The 22522-nt window shown below is 44.5% G+C and overlaps 1 protein-coding gene across 5 annotated transcripts in view; it reads right to left on the bottom strand.

Moving 5' to 3' along the window:
- BABAM1 (BRISC and BRCA1 A complex member 1) overlaps window positions 1-22522 on the bottom strand; it is a 150449-nt gene that overhangs the window by 18227 nt on the left and 109700 nt on the right. For all 5 annotated transcript variants that reach the window (XM_069648881.1, XM_069648871.1, XM_069648900.1 and 2 more), the window contains 3 exons: window positions 20228-20252; window positions 3040-3169; window positions 1750-1836 (listed from right to left, as the gene is read on the bottom strand). In XM_069648881.1, coding sequence (XP_069504982.1) covers window positions 1750-1836; window positions 3040-3169; window positions 20228-20252 — 242 coding nt within the window. The remainder of the gene's footprint in view (window positions 1-1749; window positions 1837-3039; window positions 3170-20227; window positions 20253-22522) is intronic.

Here is a 22522-nt window from a genome sequence, read left to right as displayed (position 1 = left end):
AAAGTTCACAGTGAAATATTGTGATATATTACATCACAATCTCAGGAGGTTTCCCAAAAAAAGAAGCACGGACCATGTAAAGTGGCACCTTGGGCAACAAAGGGGATGAGGTGGTTGAGTTCTCGTACTTAGGTGTTTAATGGAACCAACGTACATTCTGAAGAATAGCGTAGTCAAAAGACAGTGAATAAAATATCACTTAATATCGTTATGGTATTTTGATCTTGAGCATGTGGCCTATTATTTAAAGCCTATAATTAATGCATCCAATCAGAAAATTGCCCAATGATTTTATAATTATATGGCAATTAATTGAGAGCATAATCCTTTGTGCTCTGGTAGTGAAAAACTGAAAGGCGATTATTTGCATCTACCCTATAATTCCATCAGACTATACAATACATGCCATGAAAATGGACTTAAATCTTGTTTTACTATATATACAAGCAAAATTAAAGAAAAGAAACCTCCAATACTCTTTTTATAAAGAGGCTTAACTTGTTTCTTTTATTTTTAAGAGGCTTTGATAGCAGACTGTCCTATTAGCAAGCATTTGGGGAAAACGTGTGGAAGTAGTGGCATAGATTGGATACAGGATTTACATATTGTTGTGAATGAAATTAATACGGTGGAGCATATCTGGACATGACAAAGCAATCTTAGTCATACTTGAAGATTATGAAAATCTCTCTCTCTCTCTCTCTCTCTCCCTCTCTCCCTCTCTCCCTCTCTCCCTCCCTCCCTCCCGGCAACTCTTTGCGATTCAAGTGTGGTGGGAAAATTATACATATACTACTGTTCAGTTTAATTGACACCTATGCCTTACTCACAAGGCCAAACTAGAATGCGTGTTTGCCATTTCGAATTCTGCTACAACTCCTCACAATTGGTAGTCTAACCCGATTTTGTGAGCGTGTCTTAACCGAAATATACACCAAGTACACTGCAAGAAGCTTTATAGTCAGCCCGCTTCTTATGCGTTTCCCATTTGTCACAGTCAAGTGAGTTTTAAAGCAACGCCTCACCAGGCGAGAGGACTTCCTCACGTAGAATTAGCAACATTAGGTAGGCCATCTACTGCTTGAGCCATGTAGTTCTGGTAGAAACGCTGACTTGCTAGAAATGTATCTGAATACGGCTGCTGCATGCTGCAAAAATTACGCACCAAGGTATGAGAAACTCACTGATGTTTGCATGCCATATTATGAGAGCCCTGTAGAACAGGTTGGAGATATCCTGATATATTGTATTCTATGTCCCTTGGAAGGTTCTCTGGTACGCCCCCTTCCATTGAAGACCATGCTGTGTGGCCATATAAAAGCTCGGTACACCTGGGAAGGGGGGTTGCTCTGTCAATTCCATCGGGGAACTGGGAATCTGTTGTATCCTGTCCTGTGGATATTTGTATGCTGCTTTGCCAAATGTCATAAAAGACGCTTACCAGCCTACCCTTTTATTGGATTATTTGCTGCGTGGTGATTTATTCCACGATAAAGGAAACAAGCATTTTGCTTTGCAAAGATGTAATAAACAAACCTAGTGGGGAACCAGAAGTAGGGACATGTTATCTTTTGTCTGGTGTGCAGCAAGCTTTCACTAACACAAACTTTAAAACTAAAGAACTAATCGAATATAGATGTATATGTTACAATTGTAGTCTAATTTGGGGTTGGATTTAGTACCGTAAACCATCTGTTTTAAGTGAGCTACGAACTGTCCTTTTGGCTCAAATCGTTGCCTCAGCCTCACCTTCCAGCTGATCTCTTCCTCTTGCTCCTCTGTGCCATTGTGGATATAAACTACATCGAAAAAGAAATACGGGTTCAGGAGCATTTTCTACAGAAGGAGAAAAAGGACACAATTAAAGCTCAAGCAAATGCTTGTTTTAACACAGTACATATTTTCCATATACTTATGCGCAGAGGGGACGTGCGCTGGAGCGGCGGGAAGTTAAGGTAAAATACCATGTGCTGAGAAGTTGAAAGAGTAGCAGGACAAAGGCTGGATGCTCCCAGAATGTAGGGCAAACTACACACCAATAATAATCAGGGGTTTTCTATAAGCGAGCTCGAAATCTTCAGATCCAATTAGAAGGCAACTTGTTGGTGTGACTGGTTTAGACTCCCCTGTAGGCAGGGTCAGACTGGGACAAAATAATAATCCAGCAACAAAATAAATAATTGGCCTACATCTGTAAACCATAATTTGTGGCACACAACTCATCAGCAAAGGATTATTAAAGACCTGACTTCTTGGTGTCATACTCAACAGAACCTAAATGGAATCAAACCAGTAACCACCCCGAACATTTAAAAGTCTTTCCTATTCAAGGGGCCTAATTATTACGAGCTTGGAGTGAGCCCAATACATCCACCATCCTCACTATATGCCCCCCTCAAATAGAGGGTAGAATTACCCTCTATTTGAAAGAGAGCTATTTACACACCTCTAAAACCACCCTACACTGCACACACCTCTCTAACATGGCAACCTCATGCCTTTCAGTTAGCACATCAACATCAATGGAAACCATGATGTAGCTTACCTCTTCAGACCTACCCTTGCCCAACAACAAAAGCTATCCCAGAACCAGTGAGATCTTGGCATGTATATATCTCTTTTATATTACATTATTTTTGCAAAATAATTTGAGTATTACCTGGTGGTGCATTGTTTTGGAACATATGTGGCAAATGTTGCACTTTAAAGCACATTGGGCAAATGGAAGCTGCACAGTGCACTAAGTCATCAAACTGGCCACTGTGGCCTGCGGTCATTAACCTATATGACAGTCCGGGCCTTCCAGTGCAAGATCCCCCCCTCTCAGTGGACTTCTACCAATACGGACTACAGCAATACGGTGGTATAATCGGGTGGACACCATTTCTTCTATGAAGGCCATAGACACACATGACATTTTTTGTGTGTGGAATATAGTTTCAGTAGCACAGAAATCACTGGATGCCCTGTGTGCTTTGTTCATTTTCCTGCAGAATGCCTACCCACCCTGATGCTACAGTAAACAAGTTGCAAAATCACCTTCATGGGCTCCGTAACAGAAAGCTGCGGCTGTGATGCTGTGCGGCTGTAGATAAGGATCATCCTGATCACGTAGGGTGGGGGGATGGTCTGCACATTCTCTGTGACTGGGAATTCACTCTTCTGCTGTCTGCATGTAAAACAAAGTGGGACGTACATAAGGAAGGTAGTAACAAAGAATTAGGCAAAGGAAAAAGGGAAAAAACATGGAAACAGCAAATAAAGTAAGAGAAAACAAGCACTGGCAACGCCAATAGTTTGGGCTTTTGCAGTAGTTTATTGCATTTTACAAGCATGGACTTGTGCTGACCCCCATCAGGAGGTCTTCACAAGAGGCAGAAAAGTCTGAACTCAGTAGGTATGGTTCAAAGGTTTTATGTACACCAAAAGGTTGATAAAAGGAATGCAAACAGAAGCGGTCTCTCACAATGGGGGTGATGCCATCTAACCGCCTAATGGGTTTACAGATTTCCATGCGGGTTCCAAATCCTCTAAAACTCTCAGTAGGCCATTGCTGGTTTCTGAGGGGTTACCGAATCTGATCACTAGTCCAATTTCCACAAGAAGTCGCAGGTAAGCCTGGTCATCTCCTCAACCAACTAATATAGATGGGGTCATGTGGAGACAGGAGGAACACCTCTGCTTCCTAAACTGCTGCTGGCCTTTAAGGCTTGTCCTGCTCCTCCCATAAAGCCCATCGCTCCCTAACTTTGTCACCCTGCTATACCACCTCGCCTGGGACTTGTTTCACACCTCCCCCTTTTCTGGTCTTGCCTAGGGCCGACCTGAACTTTCCGGTCCTTTCTCACTGCAGGAATGCTCGCCTCTTCCTCCTGGCTGTCTTCACTTCCAGATTATATTGCCACCTCCTCTTCCTCTCTAGCACCTACACACCTCCCGATATCACCTCTTCCTTTAAAGTGGATGTTACCACCTCCTCCTTCCTGAATGTGGAGTGTCTGCACCTGTGTCCTGAAATTGGCATAGGACTTGGTTGGTTGCGAATTCAGCCTTTCATGTTTCCATATACTTATCCTGAATAGTACCGCACTCCCAGTGAGTGGACGGGAAATAGAGAGAAAGATGTTCAACTCTGACAGTGGCTTTTGACTCAGTGAAAAGGGAGCTGTTATGGGAGCCACTGAAGAGGGAAGACCTGAGGGAAGAGTACATGGAGGCACTATAAGCAATGCATGATGATGATGTAGCAATAGTCAGAAAAGGCTTGACTGGAACACGGACGGGCTATTTCCTGTGGGAATGGGTGTCAGGCGGTGAGGCATGCTGGCTCACATCCTATTTAGCCTGTTCTGGAATAATTTAAAGTCTGGTTTGCCAGCAACTGGATGTATCTAGAGTAGGAGGTCAGGGGATTCTGCTCCTGTTATCTGTAAACTATGCCATGATACTCATCTGCATGTTAATAGTAATGAATAAACTACTGGGCACCTTTTGTATTTACTGCATTCACAAGAAGCTGGTATTATCAAGAGCAAAACAAAGGCAATGGTGACTTTCCAGCTACCTTTACCATGATGAGTTTTTGCATAGAGGTTTGAGGCAGCATTTCACTGCCACAACCTGGGTGAAATAATATGGGCCAATTAGCTTGTGGGTTTTAGAGGTTAAAGAGACATTTGGACCCACAAAGTAAGGTGATCCAATTAAATATGATACTACAATTGGGATAACCTAACCTAGTAAATCTAATAACCTCCTGAAGATACACTGGATAACAAAGTGGTGAAACATGTGTTGAGGTTGATCAATAGAAGCGGTCTAAAACGAGGATAAATAATTGAAGAGGAGCAACTCATTGTATCGAATTGCAGAGTCTAAATACTGAACCCAGAGGGAGAAAACAAGGGGTTCAAAAACTGAATTTGAGAATTTAAGTACCGCATTTAGAGCAGGAATTGGACTGACTGTATCTAAGAACTGTACCCAAATATTGAATGGAATACATTTGAGAATAAAAATGAAAAAAATGTGAATTAAAGAAATTTACTAACACCGTTGTCATCTGTTAAGATTATTGGCACTATTAGAGCTTGCGCAACTTGGATAACCCATCTTCAATCAAGTGACATTAATATTGGGCAGGCACAATATCAGGACTTCTGTTGACGACAGCTTGGCACACAAATCTATAAATTAGATCAGGCAACAAAAGCTTTGAAAAATGTCTGCACTTTAAAACAATAGAACATTTGGTGGTCAAAGGGATTCCCCGCACAGGCTCTTGGTGTATCCACAGACGTCTGTTACTGTGGTTATGTATGGTGATAAAGCATGGAGCAAGGCACCATGTGCCCCTCTGCTGAAAATTTCTTCCTCAGAAGCCTGTTTTCATCGTCAAACGGAAACTCTGACTGGACCGCTTATATCTATAGACCTGGGTAGGTATCATATCTTCCTCTTACCATTTGGATATTGGATTAGGCTGTGGGTAGCCCGGAGGCCAGAGCATAACAAGCCACTATTTTAGGCTTGGATGCTTGTATGTAGATTACGTGGCAGATCTGGTGAAGAGAGCTTTCTTTGCTTTGGATCTCTGTAGGGAGTCTCCAACTATGATTGCTAGGGATTCCCTTAGGGAAGTGATGGAGAGATTTTAAGATATGAGAAAGAAGGCAATGTTGGGTCACCCGGACAAATGCCCCATGCTATCCTGGAATATGGGGCATGGAAACCTATGTGAGCTCAAGTACACAACAGGAGGCCAGAAAGCTATTGAGGTAGTTTAGATGGAGATGTTTCACTCTGAGCTACCTAACTGTTAAGTTGGGCAAAAATTCTAGGGTAGGAATCTGTGAATGTAATAAGATCTTTGAGACTGTGCTAGACTTCTTACACTTACGCTCGAGTTATTGCAGACTGACGCAGAGAGGCTTCCACCATTCCTTCTTAGACCAAACAATATTAAAACATGTAAGGAGGCTATGGAACACCAAGCATTGACTAAAGGCAACAGAGCGACAGGTGGCCTGCTATTTCACTGAGGCCTGGCACGAAAGAAGGGCCCTTGCTCTCTAGATGGCCTTGCACCAGGACTAAGTGATAGGGAGATAGGAACATAGAGGTTATTTGATGGAGTCTTCAATTTGTGATTGCTCCTGTTTTAGTATGGTTTTGTATTATGGCTTGTCGTCTATCCATTCTATTTTTAGTGGACATTTCTATGATGATATTGTATTGCGTTATACTGTATACACAATACAGTGATGACAGAAAAAGGTAGCATGCAGGAAAGTGAGATGGAGGGAGACATATGAAGGGGTAAACTATAGATGAAGTAACACTAAAGGGGCAGGGAGAGGGAAACTGTAACTGATTGATTATGCCCGAGACAGGTGGAACCGGATGAAGTTGAAGGACTATTGCAAAGGCGAAGGTGTTAAATGTTAAAACAGAATTCCTTTTTTTAGGGATTCTAGAGTTACCTTTTAGGGCACCTCAACTTTTTGCCTCTTCTGCATTTTATTATTTATTTATTTACTGTGCACTTGTTAGGCGCTTATACAAGTAAATCGTGTGTCAAAGAGCCCACGGGGCAACAGGGAGTGAACATTGGAGTATAAAGGCAGGCGTACAAGGCCTTGTGAGTATTCAGAAGGTGCAAGTGCAGGGAGAGAAGAGGGAAAAGGGGGTGGAGCGTAGGTGCTGGAGTGCCTGTGCTCATGGGTGAACAGCAGATGAAATACTCAGTGTAGTAAGTGCTAGGAAGCCTTGGGCTGCCATTGTGGATAAGTGCAAGCCTACAGTGTTGTAGGCCGGTGGGTGACAGGCAAGTGCAGTGTGTAGGCTGAGGCGATTGGGTGTGGGAGGCCAGGGCCCTGATGACACATAAGGGCCCTGGTCACCAATCAGAGAGATTGAGAGATCAGCAGAGGAGGGAAGAAGGGAAGGAGAAGGTGAAGAGGAAAGACTTGAGGAGCTTCCAGAATTTGTGGAGGTCAGGCTCAAGGTGAAGAGGAAGGGGGAGGCTGTTCCATAAGAGGGAGCCAGCTGAAGAAAGGGATTGTCCTCCAGCCCTCTTTTTAGCAAAATGCTTTATGCACAGAGAGTTGGTACCAGAGGAACGTGAAAGTCTAGGGGGGCAGTATTTAGTAGGAGCAAGTTGCAGATAGCGTGGTCCCCAGCCCCAGACAGCCTTATGGATGATGCAGAGGGATTTAAATGTAATCCGTGCAGCAACAGGGAGCCAGTGAAGAGATTTTATGTCAGGAGAGAGACGGTCCCTGGGCTTGAGGCCAAGGAAAAGTCTTGCTGCCCAATTCTGGATAAGCTGGAGTAGCCACAGAGAGAAAGGGTAGATTTTTGGATCTTTGACTTATTTTTGGTAGACAGGGGACCTTCCAATGACGTCACCCTGCCATTTCAACCCTTTCCCACTGAGAGTATATGGACTTGGATCACCCACAAGGCGACCAGTCCCAAGGGTGCTTCATAAGCTCCCCATTTGTGACCTAGAGTGAATATATCATCCTACATTCGTTTAATGGAGTATCTGTACTTAAATGTTGGATTCACTAGGGGTGCAAGCAATTTTACTGCAGTGTTAGGCCAATGTACCTTTTTGGTACTTAAACCAAATACATTGCTTAAGTCCTGCTCTCGTCAATTTGTATTTTTAGGGCTTCCTTTGTTTGAGGGAACCACACAATAGGCTTAAAATTGGCATTTTGCCCATATGTGCCCTTTGTGACCCAATATGGCACCCTCATATACGTTCTTACTGACCTATACCATTTAAAGCCCTTGGCCGTTCCTCTCACATCCTGTGGGGTGGTCCGACTTGTGTGGCAGTCCTAAAGGCAAAACAGAATGGTTGGGCACCTGTCTCCTTTGTCCCTAGACGCCTCTTGTGATTGTTGGGCTGGCTTTGGCAAGTCCCTATGAGTAGGGACTGCCCATTCTTGCCCCCTATTGTTGGATTACTTACCTTGTGAAAGATTTCCTGCCGTTTCCCACCATTGCTACATTTTTAGGGCCTCTTCTGGCCAGTAAGGTTTCAGGTACACATCTCCGGTAGAGATTTTCTGCTGCTAGAAGTACACCTTGAGCTTGCTGCATACTCCTACTGAGTCCACTGATGTGGTGAGTCCGGAGTTCCCTGCTGGCACAAAACGCCATGCTGTTTTACTTCTGCTTCCCACTAGGCCCTCCGGCCTTGGTGCTTATATCTGCCATCTCCAGGAACGGTGGTAAGGCACCTCTACCTCACCATTTCCTTTCGGTCGTCCTGTGTCTCTTTCAATGTTGTCTCCACCATGAGGCCGCCTTCTGGAGCTGGGCCACCCTACTATGTCCTGCCGAGCTGCTGGAACCTGTCTTCAGTGTTCCCTCTCTGTTCTCGCCAGTATTAGCAAGGGGCTTCATCATAGAAAGTCTGTTTGTTGTTCTTTTCCATCGGGGAATCGTTGTTGGCCTAGGGTACAAGACAGTGGGAGCCGAATCCTACAAACCACACCTTGAAAAAAATCCCTGTATTTTCAGAGTTGTTTCCCCTCTTTGGAGCAGTTTCAATACTCACCCCCAGGGTCCCTGTGGTCTTTGATAAAGAGACTTTCAGAAGCAGGCATTTACAGTATTTCCCATTGCTTAACGTTTGGGGGTCTTCTTGATCGGGAACCAACCTCTGGATCTCTTAAATGAGGTCTCCTATGGTCATCCCTAGGACGGTATGCCACGGAATCTGTACCTGTGGAGTAGAAATTAGACTTACCTTTATTTTCCCATACACACGGATGGCCTACTGACTTTGTTCTATTTAATCCTATGGAACATTCTACCACCTTGGAACTCTCCTAAAGTGACATTAGGGATACTTAACTGCCCCTCGACATTTTCATATACTAAGCAAGAGTTCAGGGAGTTATATGCCAAGAACTGGATTTTTGGCACTTGTCCGATTTTTAACGTCATGCTCTTCCCTCCTGTAGATGTGAATTCTTACTTACACAGAGGGGGTCAATATAACTGAGGTGGTAGCCGTGCCGGTAAATACTGGCACGGCTGTCGCAGGAGTAATTTTTTTAGCGGCAATGGGGATTTACTGGGGCATTCTGGCCCTGCCGGACCCGGTAATTCCCCTTCGCCGGGTGCCGGTAAAATTGCTCCCCATTCGAGTCCTACAGGACTCAATGGGAATGGGGAGGCTGGTAGCACTGGTTCCATTATTAATGGTGCTGGTGCTACCGTGTTGGTGTGCTCGCGGGTGCCGTTCCGCCCGGCATGTCAGACCTGCTGGGCTGAAAGGCACCCGCGAGTAGACCTCGTAGTTAGCCGGTCCGGTAACAACGGTACCGGCAAGCTTACCGGTACCGTTGGTACCGGACCAGCAACCTTGTAATGAGGCCCAGAATCTATTAAATTGTAACTATGTTTCCCTGGAGTGAATTGCAATGGTAACGGTCTAAAATGTATCTGGATTTTTTGGAGAACTTTGGCTGTGGTTTTGAATTGCTTTTCACCCTCTACCACTGTCTTTGACTGAAGTGTGCTTTTTGAGTTAACAATTACTATGCCCCTGAGTGCCAGAAATGCTGTGAATTTTTCTGGTACTGGCCTTATGTGGCGGTATGACTATTTTTCCCATGGGTTCAAATGTCTGGTTCCATTTTCTTCCCACCCCTTGTCTTTATGCCTATCGCTAGTTAGTGGTCCTACAATATAAGAAAGCATATTGTGTCCAGGAGGTGTGACCATCCTCCAGATAGCGTCACTTTTCCTCAGGAGGGAGCCCATTTCCATTAGGCCAGGGAGGTGAGGCCACTAACCGATAGTCCCCTAGGGGTAGTAACATGCAGGAGGATCTCACTGGGAGGGACTCCTCTCCTTGGGACAAGGACATGAGTCTGTTTCACAGCCCCTTTATTTCCCAACCCCACAGGGTAATAACACCCAATGCTTCCTTAAGTATGATAAAATCCGAGACCATGGGCCTCATTCCGAGCCCGGCGGTAACCCTGTCGGTGCTCCCGGCGGGTTGCTGCCGGACTCGGACTGATTTACTGGCGCCTGACCTCCCGGTGCCACCGGCTCATTCCCAATCCGGCGGCCAAGGAAGTCAGGCGTCAGTAATTTTGTTAATCCCCGTTCCCATAGTCCTATGGGACTCTATGGGAGTGGGGACACGGAAGCACCGGCACCGTTAACAAGGTTGCCAGTGGTCTCGTGACAAGTCTGCCTACCGTGGCCGCTGTGTCCAGGAGGGTCAGACCTGTCGGGCACAGCGGCTCCGGCAGGCAGACTTGTAGAGTGTTCAACCAGCTGTTATCAATCGAACAGATGTTATGTGTGGGCAGTCCCAGCTACTTAAGCCAACCAGTAAGGAAGTACAAAGAGGGACATCTGGAAGGAGAAGTCGGCGACCTAGGCGGCCACCAAAAAGCTTGTGAGTTTGAAACAGGGCGTTTGAAGGTTGTACAACAGTGCGGAGAGAGGAGAGCAAATCGAGGGACGACAGGAAAGCGTCTTGATAGTCGGCTGGGAAATCGAGAGTCAGTGTGGTGGTGGCATAACCTGTGGTGGGTGGACGGTGCAGTTCAGGAACTACGCGAGACCGGCAACACAAGTCTACTGCATGGGAAGTACGAGGTACTGCGGTACTGTGGTGGTTGCGTGACCTCTAATGGGTGGACCGTCTGGCCCAGAACTTGCTTCCAGACCGCCCACACTGTAGAGCTGTGAAGTCAAGCCGACCGAAGAAGAAGAGAAGAAAGAGAAAGAACGAACCTGCAACCCCTGGCGGAACCAGTGAATTGTTCCAAGAGAGAAGGTAATGGCAACAGTGATGGGGCTGGGAAACTTTGGACAGTGAAACAAGAAGACGAGAGAGGTAGATCATGTTGTGAGGCAATTCCCTGGTCAGTTCCAGAAGACTGATATTGAAGAGACTAGAAGGACTTGTGGAGCCTCTTCCTCGTCCTATTGGGGGCAATTTGAAGAATAATGTAAAACGTAAAAGAACCAAGGGGTGGGAGCAAGTTGAAGGATAGTGTTCAAGTAAAGATATCTCAAAACATGTGGAGGAAGAAGAAGCTGAAGAAAAGGCTGTTGAAAACTGGATGTAGGCTAGGAGGAGGGAGCCTTTCTCCTAGTCCTGTGAGATTTGGCGAACTTTGTGAATAATGAGAAAGGAGTCATTTTTCCGAGTTGCAACAAGAACTCTTTCATTAGCTTAGTGATTTGTTTAAGTGACATGGATAGAATATGAGTTCTGACCAGGATGGTACCTGTTATTTTGGACATCACAGACTTCCTGACAGACCTGAGTTTTAGTTTTCTTGAGGTAAGGAAACCACCTCTAGCTTTAGAAAGAGATAGGATTGCCTCATTTTCTGCTAATTAAAGCTTGCAGCAACAAGCATGCCTTCACTTGGTCAGACTCCTCATTCCAGATCCCCACAGAGGACAATGTACTATTGCATGTTGTGCAGGCACCAATTATTAGTATTTTTAACTATGTTCTGGATGAGGAGAGTCCTCAGTCTTTTACTGTTTTTAGAATATCCTAAGAGTTGCGCATAATCGCTCTGCCACACTACCTACATTTAAGCAAGGTTTGGCTTTCTTTTTAGTTGGCTGCTTTTGATGTTAGAGAAATGATGAGAGACCCACTCCGCAACAAAGGAGGAGGGCATCAACAAGGGGGGGAGGGATCACTTTTAACAACACTTATAAGAAGTAGTAGAAAACGTTCGACTTGGTGGACGGTGGATATCCTTTATGGTGTGAGATACCTAGTGAAAGAAATATTTGTTTGCATCCAATTTCATTTTCGAACTATTACCGAACTAACCAAAAATATTGAATGTGAAAACTTTGGTTAGTTACATACTCCAATGAGGATATAATAAAGAGAATGTAGCTTCACAACTTTTTCACCTGTGTTTTACTATAACATATTTCACTCCATCCTTTGGGTCCAGATTGGAGTTGAAAATTGCCTTTTAGAAGAAGTAGTGTCTGCCCCAAACTAAGCTCTCCCCTCCCCGATTTTAGGGACAGTAACAGGCTGGTCCTCCAACTATGCCTTTTGAATAGCGTAAGGAACTCATGATGACAACAGTAAAGACAGACACAAGTGATCTCAGTTAAAAAAACTCCCTTGAACTATAAATGCAGGGTGGAAACACGCCTAAACTAAACCCAAGTCTAATATGTGAGCAGGCGTTGACCATCAAATGAAAAACAAGGCAGTCCTAGTGGCTTTGTGTCAAAATTAAAAGGCATATACTAATACAAACCTATTGCCAATTCCTTACAACTAATTACAGAAGGAGTGTGGGATAGGGTATCAAAATAAAGAAGAAAGTGTTCACAAATAATAAGTCAGGATGCGATTGCCTCAGGGTCTTCCCTTCCCCACGTTTTTAGCACAGGACAAGGTGGGACTTTGAAGTACAGAACATGCTCGATCCTACCCAGCACGAGCTAACAGTTCTGTATCAGCTATCCGGTTCTTCGGTGCTTAAGTCTCTTTATAATGAAAAGTATCTTGCCTTCGAGGCCCGATACTCTCAACAAACAAACACAAAGTTCTGTTCTACTGTCAAGATACGGCAAGGTGACTCCCAAATCGGCTATACTTCTGTCCCCAAGTACCAGTCAGAGAGAATGCAATCTCCCTAACCGGTCATTGAGGCCACAGGTGGGAACTGGAACTGCACCAAATAGAGACGAAAACCAAGGGTAAGGTTACCACACTCTTGGCACTGAGAGCAAAGGGACCTACCTAGTGGGAACTCCAACTGTAAACTAAACGATTAATTAACCTCCTGAGATAGGAGGAGAATGTTGAGAGTCACAGTTCCTTGATGGACACAGTTCCAGGATGGGGGTTTCCAAAAGGGGTTACCGGCAATTACATTGGTATTGCCCTGGCTACTTACCTACAGTTGCCACTGCAGGAGAAAGTAAGGCCTGAAGCAGTGCAGGCCATTGACGGCTCCCTCCTGATTTTTGGTCCCATTCGACAACAAGCGGCACCTCTCCTTCTCACGATTCAGGAAACCCACACTGCAAACCTGTCCTTTGATCTTATAAGTACACCCCAGCTTGGGGATTCCATGGATAAATCAGCACAATCCGACGATCGACTGGGCACACGGTTCCATTGCCTTTGATTCTCCCTGTTGCCGGGATCACTGTCCTTCAACTGATTTTTCTGTGCACACTCCTTGTCAGGCTCTAGTTGCAGTGCCCACTTGGTGGGCTCCCTAACATCTTGTATCCCAAAAGAATACCCGTCCTTTGCTGATGTATTCGTCAAAGTCAGGGCCGAGACCCTGCCACCACATCGTCCTTACGATTGTCCGATAGACCTAGTACAGCGGGCTATAGTTCCTTGTGGGTGTATCTACATTGTCTCCTTCCAAAGATCAAGCATTGAAAGAGTACATGACACAGTGCTCCGCATGGGACACATCGACCTTCATGCTCACCAGCTGCTACCCCGATTTTCTTCGTCCCTAAAAGGTAAGGGGATCTCCGCCCCTGTGTTGATTACAGACGTTTGAACCAGATTACTGCCAATAACGCATGGAAAACTGCCTTCTGTACTCGTCAGTGCCTCTATGAATATACAGTGATGCCTTTCGGCTGTGCAATGCCCCTGCTACATTCCAAAGGTTTCTGAACAACGTTTTCCATGACATTATAGACTCCATCATTATCTGGACGACATACAGATTTTTTCACCAACATATTTGTCCCATGTTGTGCATGTCACAGAAGTTCTTTCGCACCTTCAATGCTTTTTTCTGTTTGCCAACACTGAAAAATGTGACTTGATTTCCTGGTGTTCCATATCACGGCTTAGGGGTTATCAATGAATGCAGCCAAGATCTGGTCTATATTGAATTGGCCTGTTCCCACGCCTGACAAGGCACTGCAGTCCTTCTTGGGGTTTTCCAACTTTTACCGGCACTTAATTTCTGTTTTTTCCGCTATAGCCTCTTCTCTAACCAAGCTTACTAGTCCGAAAGAGCCCTATATCTGGTCTACACCTCAGCAACAGGCCTTTGATACATTGAAAACTGCCTTTACCACCGCCTCAGTGTTACAGCATCCCAATGCCGACTTGCCTATTGTGGTTAAAGTAGATGCTAGCTCGTTTGCATTAGGAGCTGTTCTATCACAAAAATGTCAAAATTGTGGTCTGCTGCATCTAGTGGCATATCACTTGCTTAAACTTTCATCATCCAAGTTTCATTACACAGTCACAGAGAAAGAACTGTTGGCAATTACAGACGCCTTCCGTGCTTGGAGACATCATCCGTTTGGTGCCAAATGGGCTGTGACGGTGTATTCAGATCATCGTAACATCCATGATCTCGCCTCCTTAAAGTGTCACCAGTCGACAAGTCCGCTGGCATCTGTTCTTCACCGCTTTCGACTTCTCTATCAAACACTGGCCGGGAACGGCATATGGTAAAGCGGATACGCTGTCCAATCTTCCCAGGGGGTGGCTCTTCCTGTATTCCCTGACACCATCCTAGGAAAGGCGCATCTTGTTTGTGTACTCCACCGCCGACTCTACTTTCTGAAGTCATCTACTGAGTTTCCCAGCATCCAGCAACCCTTCAAGAATGGAATGCAACACTACACAACGGCCTGCCTTTTGTCCAGAACCGTTTATTCCTCCCCACTTACCATACTCGACAGCATACCCTGGAACGGTCACATGATGCCGCCATTAACGAGCATCCTGGACAAGCAAGGTCCTTCAGCGCTGGAGTTGGTGGCCATCGATTACATTGCCAATTGTTCTATCTGTGCCCAGAGTAAAAATCAGAAGGGCAAACCGTTAGGTCTCCTGCAACCCATGCCAATACCCCATAAACCCTGGTACATGGTCTCGATGGACTTCATAACCGATCTACCCAGGTTCCAAAATTACCACACTATATGGGTTCTAGTGGATAGCTTTACTAAGATGGCCCGTTTTATTCCCTGCACTGGCATTCCTTCAGCCCCAGTATTAGCCGATTTTATTCTTTCAACATGTTTTTGCCTGTTTGGCCTTCCTTCTGTCCTCATCTCAGATAGGGGCTCGCAGTTTACCTCACGATTTTTGGAGAGAACTGGCTTCGTTGTTAGGCATCGATGCACACTTTCCTGTTAGATGCAAGCCACTAACAGGAAACATTCTGTACTACGGCATGGCTTTTATATTGCTTTTTCCTGGTACGGTCACATGAAGTTGGCAGTGTGACGTCCCTGTGCTCTGATGTCGTGGAGGTGCCATGGCACCGTCCAAGAGCGCAGGGAACACCGAGCCGGAAGGCAGAACAAAGACCTGTTGCCACAGGTCAGATGAGTGGGGGATCTGCAGAAACCCTGTGAGGATTGCAGCAATCGCAAAAAGGAAGAGGAGAAAACCCCCAGCCCAGAGCGCGTGTATGTGAGGAGCGCGTCTCCGGTGCCGGGGGGCTTGTGAGATCATGACATCTACAAATACTTTGGGTGATGGCTTTACCACTTGGTCCCCCTCTTCTGGGCGCTGACCCCTCAGAAAACGTATTGTACAAATGAACAAGACAGTTCCTTTCTCAACCGAACTTGGGGTGGTAACTTTGCATCCCTGGATCTCGCTCGGCCGGGCTCGGACCCTAGAGAACAAGGTTAACACTTCCCTTCCCTTTGTTTTACAAAGTTTCTCGCTTTCACAACTCTCAATGTCTTTTCAAACAGGTTTTCGGCCTTTGCCCCTGGTTGTCGCTTTCCCTCTGCCCGGTTCATTCTCGATGACTTTTGGCTGTCGGCTTCCCTCTGCCGGGTTCACTCTCGCTGAATTTAGTAACACAGTGTTCATGTACTTATTTTCCAAATGCGCGATTCACTTCCCTTAGCCTTCACAGTTCTCTGTCGGTCAAAGACTTTCGACGGTACAGAGCATTTTATGAGACCCCTGTATGACCACTTATACCATTCTTCGCCTCTTCTCAAGGCCTTCTGGTTACGGTAGTCTTTTTAATCGGGTAATCGGCCAGAGTTTCTAACTTGAACACCCACGTGGTGCCGGATTCCTCTGTTTCTGGTTTTCACACTCTTTTTCAATATTATCCTTTTGCTTTTTAAAATTCAATTTATCCTTCAGCTACTTTTCATTCAATACAGTTTGGTTTCTTATCGATACTCCCCTCGACTCACCGGCTGTGATGAACTGCTTGGCTTTCTGATGTCTTGGAGTCAAGGTTTGTACCACTGAGAACAGCATCCCTCCCCGGGTTGGTAATCAGCAGAGGAGTGTCTCATGTACCAGGGACATCTGTGGCCAAACACGTTGGCCCTTGCTTGTGGATTTATCGTTCCCTCTGTGGAGGTTCCACAGGCCTTGGTCTGAAAGGGCAAGGTTGACTCTCTCCTCGTCTCCCTCTCGGTCTGCGCTATCTTTCTCCTCCTCTTGAACTGCCGTGTTGAGTTAGCTCTTACCTTGTGCTGTCTGCCTTGCTCATCCAGTGATCTTGTGCTCCATCTGGGGGGAAGGCAAAGGGCCGCCAGGTGTGTGTGATTCTGGTCAATTGCCTGACTTTTAGCTGTTGGACGACTGGCTGTGATTTCATTATGTCGGCCGGTCATCGCATGCGATTATCTCTCTTTGGAATTTGGGGTAAGCTCCCTTGTGTTATGTATGTACGACTCTGATGTATGATTTTTATCAACACAGGCGTATTCGCAGTGTATGTGGGACGGTTTTGTTCCTGATACTATTTATATATTTTAGATTCTTTCATCCACTGTACCCGCTTTGATGCCAATTACAGCCCACGAGAGATTGTTCTGCTGGACTTCGGTCCCCGCTTTGCTTTATCGCAGCTGTTGAGAACCACCCAACCTTACATCAATCCGCATTGCGGTGGAGATCTGACTCCCCTTTGGGGTGAGTATATTGATGATACCCGATACAGGCCATGCCTTGCTTTTTGATGTTTTTGATCTGTTTGCCCCAGGTGGCTATTGAATTCCCTCTTCTTATAGATGTGCAGAGTATGCTTTGGACTAGATTTCTGTCATATTTTTACTGGTTACTTGCAACCACGGGCTAGCATTGAGTATGTGTTGATATGAGTTTTTCTCTCTTTGAATAGGGCTTCTCCTGGCGTTTGAATTCTTTGTATGAAATTTGAAGGTTAGTGTATTTTGACTTTGGAATTATATTTTATTTACCTTTCGAATGAGATCCTTTGCTTTCTGACATATGACTATTTACATCTTTCTAGGTGAACTTATAAGTTGTTACGCCACTCTGAACAAATAGGCTTTCCTTGCCCTGAGGATGGATTATGTTTATATCTGAAACGCGTTGGCTACATACTATCATTCAAGGAGCTTTTTTGGACAATTGTGAAGAAAGGAATTCGCTGTTGAGCATCCCTTTTCAGAGGGCACCACAAACCCATTGGGAGTTTTGTTTTATGATTATTATGTATTATTATGAATACTGTGGAAATTGAAAACAGTGATATTCGCCTTGCGTTTCTTTTCTTGAGATTTGGTTTGAGTATTTAAGTTATGTATAGGAGTTGCTGCAATTTAAACTGTATGTACAGGAGATTTATGTGCTTATTGATGTTCGAATTTAGATGCTGATATAAAATAATTGTTGTCTCCATGAAAACAGTCATTTTTTAAATCTTTTTTTGAACTATCCTCTTGAATCTTTTTTTGAATCTTTCTTTATTTGAATCCTGCTCTTTAAAATTTGACCTCTTATGCTCATGTTATATTTACTGTACATGAATATGATCCTTATTTGAATGATTTAGCTGCCATGAGAGTTGCATTCTGAATTAATGTTGGAGTCTGTCCTGGGGAAACTAGTAACTGTTTTGCTGTGCTGCCATTCACAGACCACTTTACTACATTAGGGTTCGAAGGAGCCCTTTAGAGTTACCATAAGGTAACGTATGGTTTTCGTTTTGCAATTGCCTGACTTTGCCTGACCCTGGTATTGGGACACATCAGGTAAACGGCTCTGGTGCAAGTCCATTGTCTTTCGTTTTGTGCAAAAGTGTTCGTATGGAAAAAGGGGGGGGCAGTGTTTTGGAATATCCTATGTGTTAGGGTGGGGAAAAGGTGTTGAAAGAAGGGGGATATAACGTCTCACCCGTCGGCGTCCCACTCCCACTCCCCAAGGATCCGCCATCTAGGTGGTCTTCCCTCACTGGTCCACCGCAGGAACTGGATCCAATAGCGATGGCCGTGTCCTGGCCACCTGGATAACAGATCCACTGGGACTAGCTAGGTAGACACCGTCAGGTTTCTCACAATAGGCGGCACACCAACATTGCCCTAGGGATAGTCCTAAAACTACAAAGGGACAGCGTAGTTCTTCGTGAGGGAAAGACAGCATATTAGTACTGTGGCAAGCTTTTGGATCTTCCACCCTTGTGTGTTTGAATATAGCTCTGGTGTGTAGCTCCAATGTACTCAGAGTAGTATAATGTTTCCCGGTCAAGGAGCTAGAACATGGAAAGTCACAAATCTATCTTCTACATGAGATGCAAACTATAACCTTCTGTCTATTATATACATTATTTACACTCATTACCCTTTAAATGTCTTCTACATGGGACCTAATCAAACTTTATACATATTCCCAAATGCATAGTACACTTCACACTGGTATGTGTGTATGGCACCAGTCAGAAAGTCAAACGTAGTTCTGGGTAGCTCTCTGTCAAGCTGAGCAGGCTCTTCTATAATAGAAGCAGGAGCTAAATAGTTCAAATATCCTAGTCATTTGAAACCATGAAATACTGAGGGGTCTCTGCAGTGACTGAGTTTAAAGTTCTCCTGCGCAGGCTGAGCAACGCCTTATGACCGCCACCCTCACGGAAAGGGTGTGTCTTATGAGTATATGTTTTATTTGGCTGTTTCAGGCACCTAAGCACCAATGAGTGAAAGTGTGGCAGCACTTTCAGGAGTGATGCACATGCAAACCTGGACATTAACAACCCAACATGGTTTTTATTTGAGGATACATTGGACTTTGTTTTTCTGCAAAGCACATGAAAGTTCATTGGGCTTAGAGCAGGCACGCAAGTACTGCCTGAGTGCAAATTAATGCCATACAAGCATCATGGGATTTGCACTGGGCAAATGTGATAAGGGGTTGGATAAGAGGTTTGAAATTAAAACCCAAAGCTGTGCCACACTTGCTGCAATGATGCAACAAAGTTAATATGCTTTCGGAAAAATTACTGACCAACTACAGCTCAATTTATTTGCACCATGCGATCCAAAATAATCTCTTCTGCACACAGGATGACTCTCCCCATTCAACATGCATACGGGCCATTTACTGCTCTTCCAAGTTAAAGGTTAACAATTCAACAGGAAATGTTCATCTTTGAGGCATGCTACAGTTTTGGATTCTTGGAGTCCATTATAGAATTAAACTGCTTCCCAACTCTATTTCTTCCACCCTAAACAAAACCGTGAATGTGGCTAAAGGACAGCCATTACATTAAAACTAACGTAAATATAGATATATAGGCTTTGCCTTTTTTTTCTTTTTTAATAAGCCAATGTTACAGCGAATGTGATACAACCGGTCTGTGAAAACCTCTCACGCTTTTATTTTTGAACAGCCATATGGGGCACATGTGCTCCAAAACAGTGGGCCTCTTCATGAGTTGGGCAGTACCGCCGGGGCTATTAGCATTACCGCCAACCCCCCCCTGCACTATTACCGCCGGATTACGGGTTTGGTGGAACGGTAAGTCCCCATTCCCCATTGGGCCCATTCGGAATTCCCCATTCCCCATTGGGCCCAATGGGGAATTTTCAGCACTACTACCGCCAGCGCTATTAGTGCGCAGTAATAGCGGTGAAACTCGCCAAAATCGTGGCAGATTTGCCGCCAGCTCAGAGCTGGGGGTAAATCCTGCCAAACCCGTGATTTGGCAGACCCTTAAATGTGGCGGTAATAGCGTCACCGTTGCATTTAAGGGTTACCACCAAACCTGTGATGACCCCGAGTGTGTGAGACAGTTTTGCAAGCACTACTTATGAACACATGTGCAGCTTGCAATAGTCCTTTGTGTGGAAGCATTTCACACCAAAAACATTGAGAAAGTATGCTGTATTACATAATGAAACGTTTAGAATGCATTCACAGCTGTGTCCACTAATTCTTGTAGAGTAAGCAGTACATAAGACAGCACAGACTTACATTAAATTGAAAAGGCCTTCCAGATCTGGTTTATTTACAGTTAAGGACTGATATTGTAACTCAATAAATGTAATCAGTAGGAATTTGTGCCGGCCATTCAGTGATGTCCTTCATCTCAATACACACCAAATATTGTGGATAAACACTTTTCACGATCAACCAATGGACTTCACATTCTAAGAGAGGGTAATGCATATTGATCACTACAAAATATTGTGGAATTCATTCATACAAAAACCACAAATTTGAGAAACTTAGTAATATTGAAACACAGCTAAAAAACAGAGTTAGGAAAAGAAAGAATTGAAACAGTATTTCTTGTGGATTGATGAATGGGTGACATCACTGAACAGTCGAACATCTCCCTGGATAATACTTTGTTACATGAATTCAACTTACTTTAAGGAATTTTCGCAGAACCATATGAAGAAAGAAACTATTTGTAAGCTGTTCATTTATTTAAACAGATTAATAAGATATCTAGGTATATAAACATGTTTGTAGAAAATGCCTTTAGAGTGGGGTTTTGGACATCCCAACATCACGATCCCATCTCTGCAAAATAAACAAAATGTACAGTATAGTATGGCGAGACTGCAAATGTTTAGGTACAATCAGTAAGTCTGAAAACAGTATTTTCCTAACACAAAATGTCCATCATACTGAAAATTAAGGCTCAACTCACACTAGACCAGTACTTCACAACACTCACTTTAAATATCAGGTAGGTCTTACCCATGCTATAGCTACAGGGAGTCTTGGGTAGTAGTGGTTTAATGCGAAATAAGGTTTAATTTGCAGTAAGGTTGGTATTTTATAGGCCATCTATAGGTATTTAACAAATCTCCAGAAAGACTTAGGATCTCAGCCTATAGTTCTATTGTTAGGGGAGTTTTCCTAAAGTCCACCCGAGGGAGGACTTCACAAAACTATCCCAGTGATTTATAGATCCCCTAACTCTTAGTATCAGTCTGTACTACTCATGGAACCTTGGTAGAGTGGCAGAGCAGTCAGGCTGATCATAAGAGGAAGATGTGAGCTGCAGGAAAGTACACTGAACCTAGTTAGTAATGCAACTCAAAGAAACACAATATCTTTATATAAAATATATAGATTATATTTATGATATAAGTCATTACAACGCACCTGTACACAAGTGTTTCTAGGCATGTTTCTACACAAGGGATGTATTTAACACATATTAACAAAACACATCGGATTACATGTAGATACTTTTCAAAACTATTGCTTAGTTTGTAGTTGCTCATGGTTACAATTGTTACAGCCTTTGACAATGACAGTTCTATTGTTACTACCATGCAAGACAGAAGAAATACGGTAACTACATTTAGTTAGCAAAACCACATAAGATAAAGGGCCTCATTTCGAGTTGGGCGCTATCCCGGCCTGCGCCAATAGCATTACCGCCACCCGGTCCGGCGCTATTAATGCCGGATCAAGGGTTGGGCGGTAATGGGTATTGGACCCAATGGGGAATTTTTTTCGGCACAATTAGCGCGCTAATTGCACCCGAAAATGGGCGTTAAGTTGGCGCCTTTACCCCCAGCCTAGAGCTGGAGATAAATGCTGCCAGACTCATGATTGGGCAGCCCCTTAAATGCGGCGGTAATAGCATTACCGCCGGATTTAAGGTTTACTGCCCAACTAGTGATAGTTTCAGAAGGGAAAAGGCTGGTTAGTCAAAGAGTAGCAGTGTTTAAGGTTCTAGAGGCAGTTTCAGTGCAAGTTAAGTCCAATCGCAACCCTAGTCAAAAGGCAGTTCAGAGAGGGTTCAAAGTCTTACGAAGCAGCAGAACAGCAAATGTTCCTGTGGATACTTTCAGTCTCATAAGAATAACAACGGTGGAGACCCTGTTACAGGACTCGCAAAAGGGACTCAAGCAGCAGCTTGGGTCAGAGGTTAAGAGTGAACACCCTGGACACCTCTTTGTGCACTCCAATGCTCTGAAGCGACTTCTCAGATTAAGGTATGGACTACCTTTTCTCCTCCACAGTACCGTAGGTTAGAAGGAACGTTCATGGCTGAATTCTCCTCTGTTGCAGTCTTGATAGAGGACCACTGGCACGGATTTCCTTGGCTTCTCTGGTCAGTCTGCTGTTTTAGCGCCTTTTCGTTAGCACCAACAAAGGACGCGATACACCCGGTCAACTTTCTTCGATTCCTGGAGTCCGTCACTTTGCTGATGGGACTTGGATGAGTCGGATCGTGCCCCTGGAGTTTCACCTGAAGCTAAGCTATAACTTGGACTGATTCCACCTTGGCAAAACGAACTA

Source organism: Ambystoma mexicanum, chromosome 1p (genome assembly GCF_040938575.1).
Source record: "Ambystoma mexicanum isolate Mex_15411 chromosome 1p, UKY_AmexF1_1, whole genome shotgun sequence".
NCBI lineage: Eukaryota > Metazoa > Chordata > Amphibia > Caudata > Ambystomatidae > Ambystoma > Ambystoma mexicanum.
Note: the sequence above shows the minus strand (reverse complement) of the source record. Positions and strands in the feature narration are given on the sequence as shown.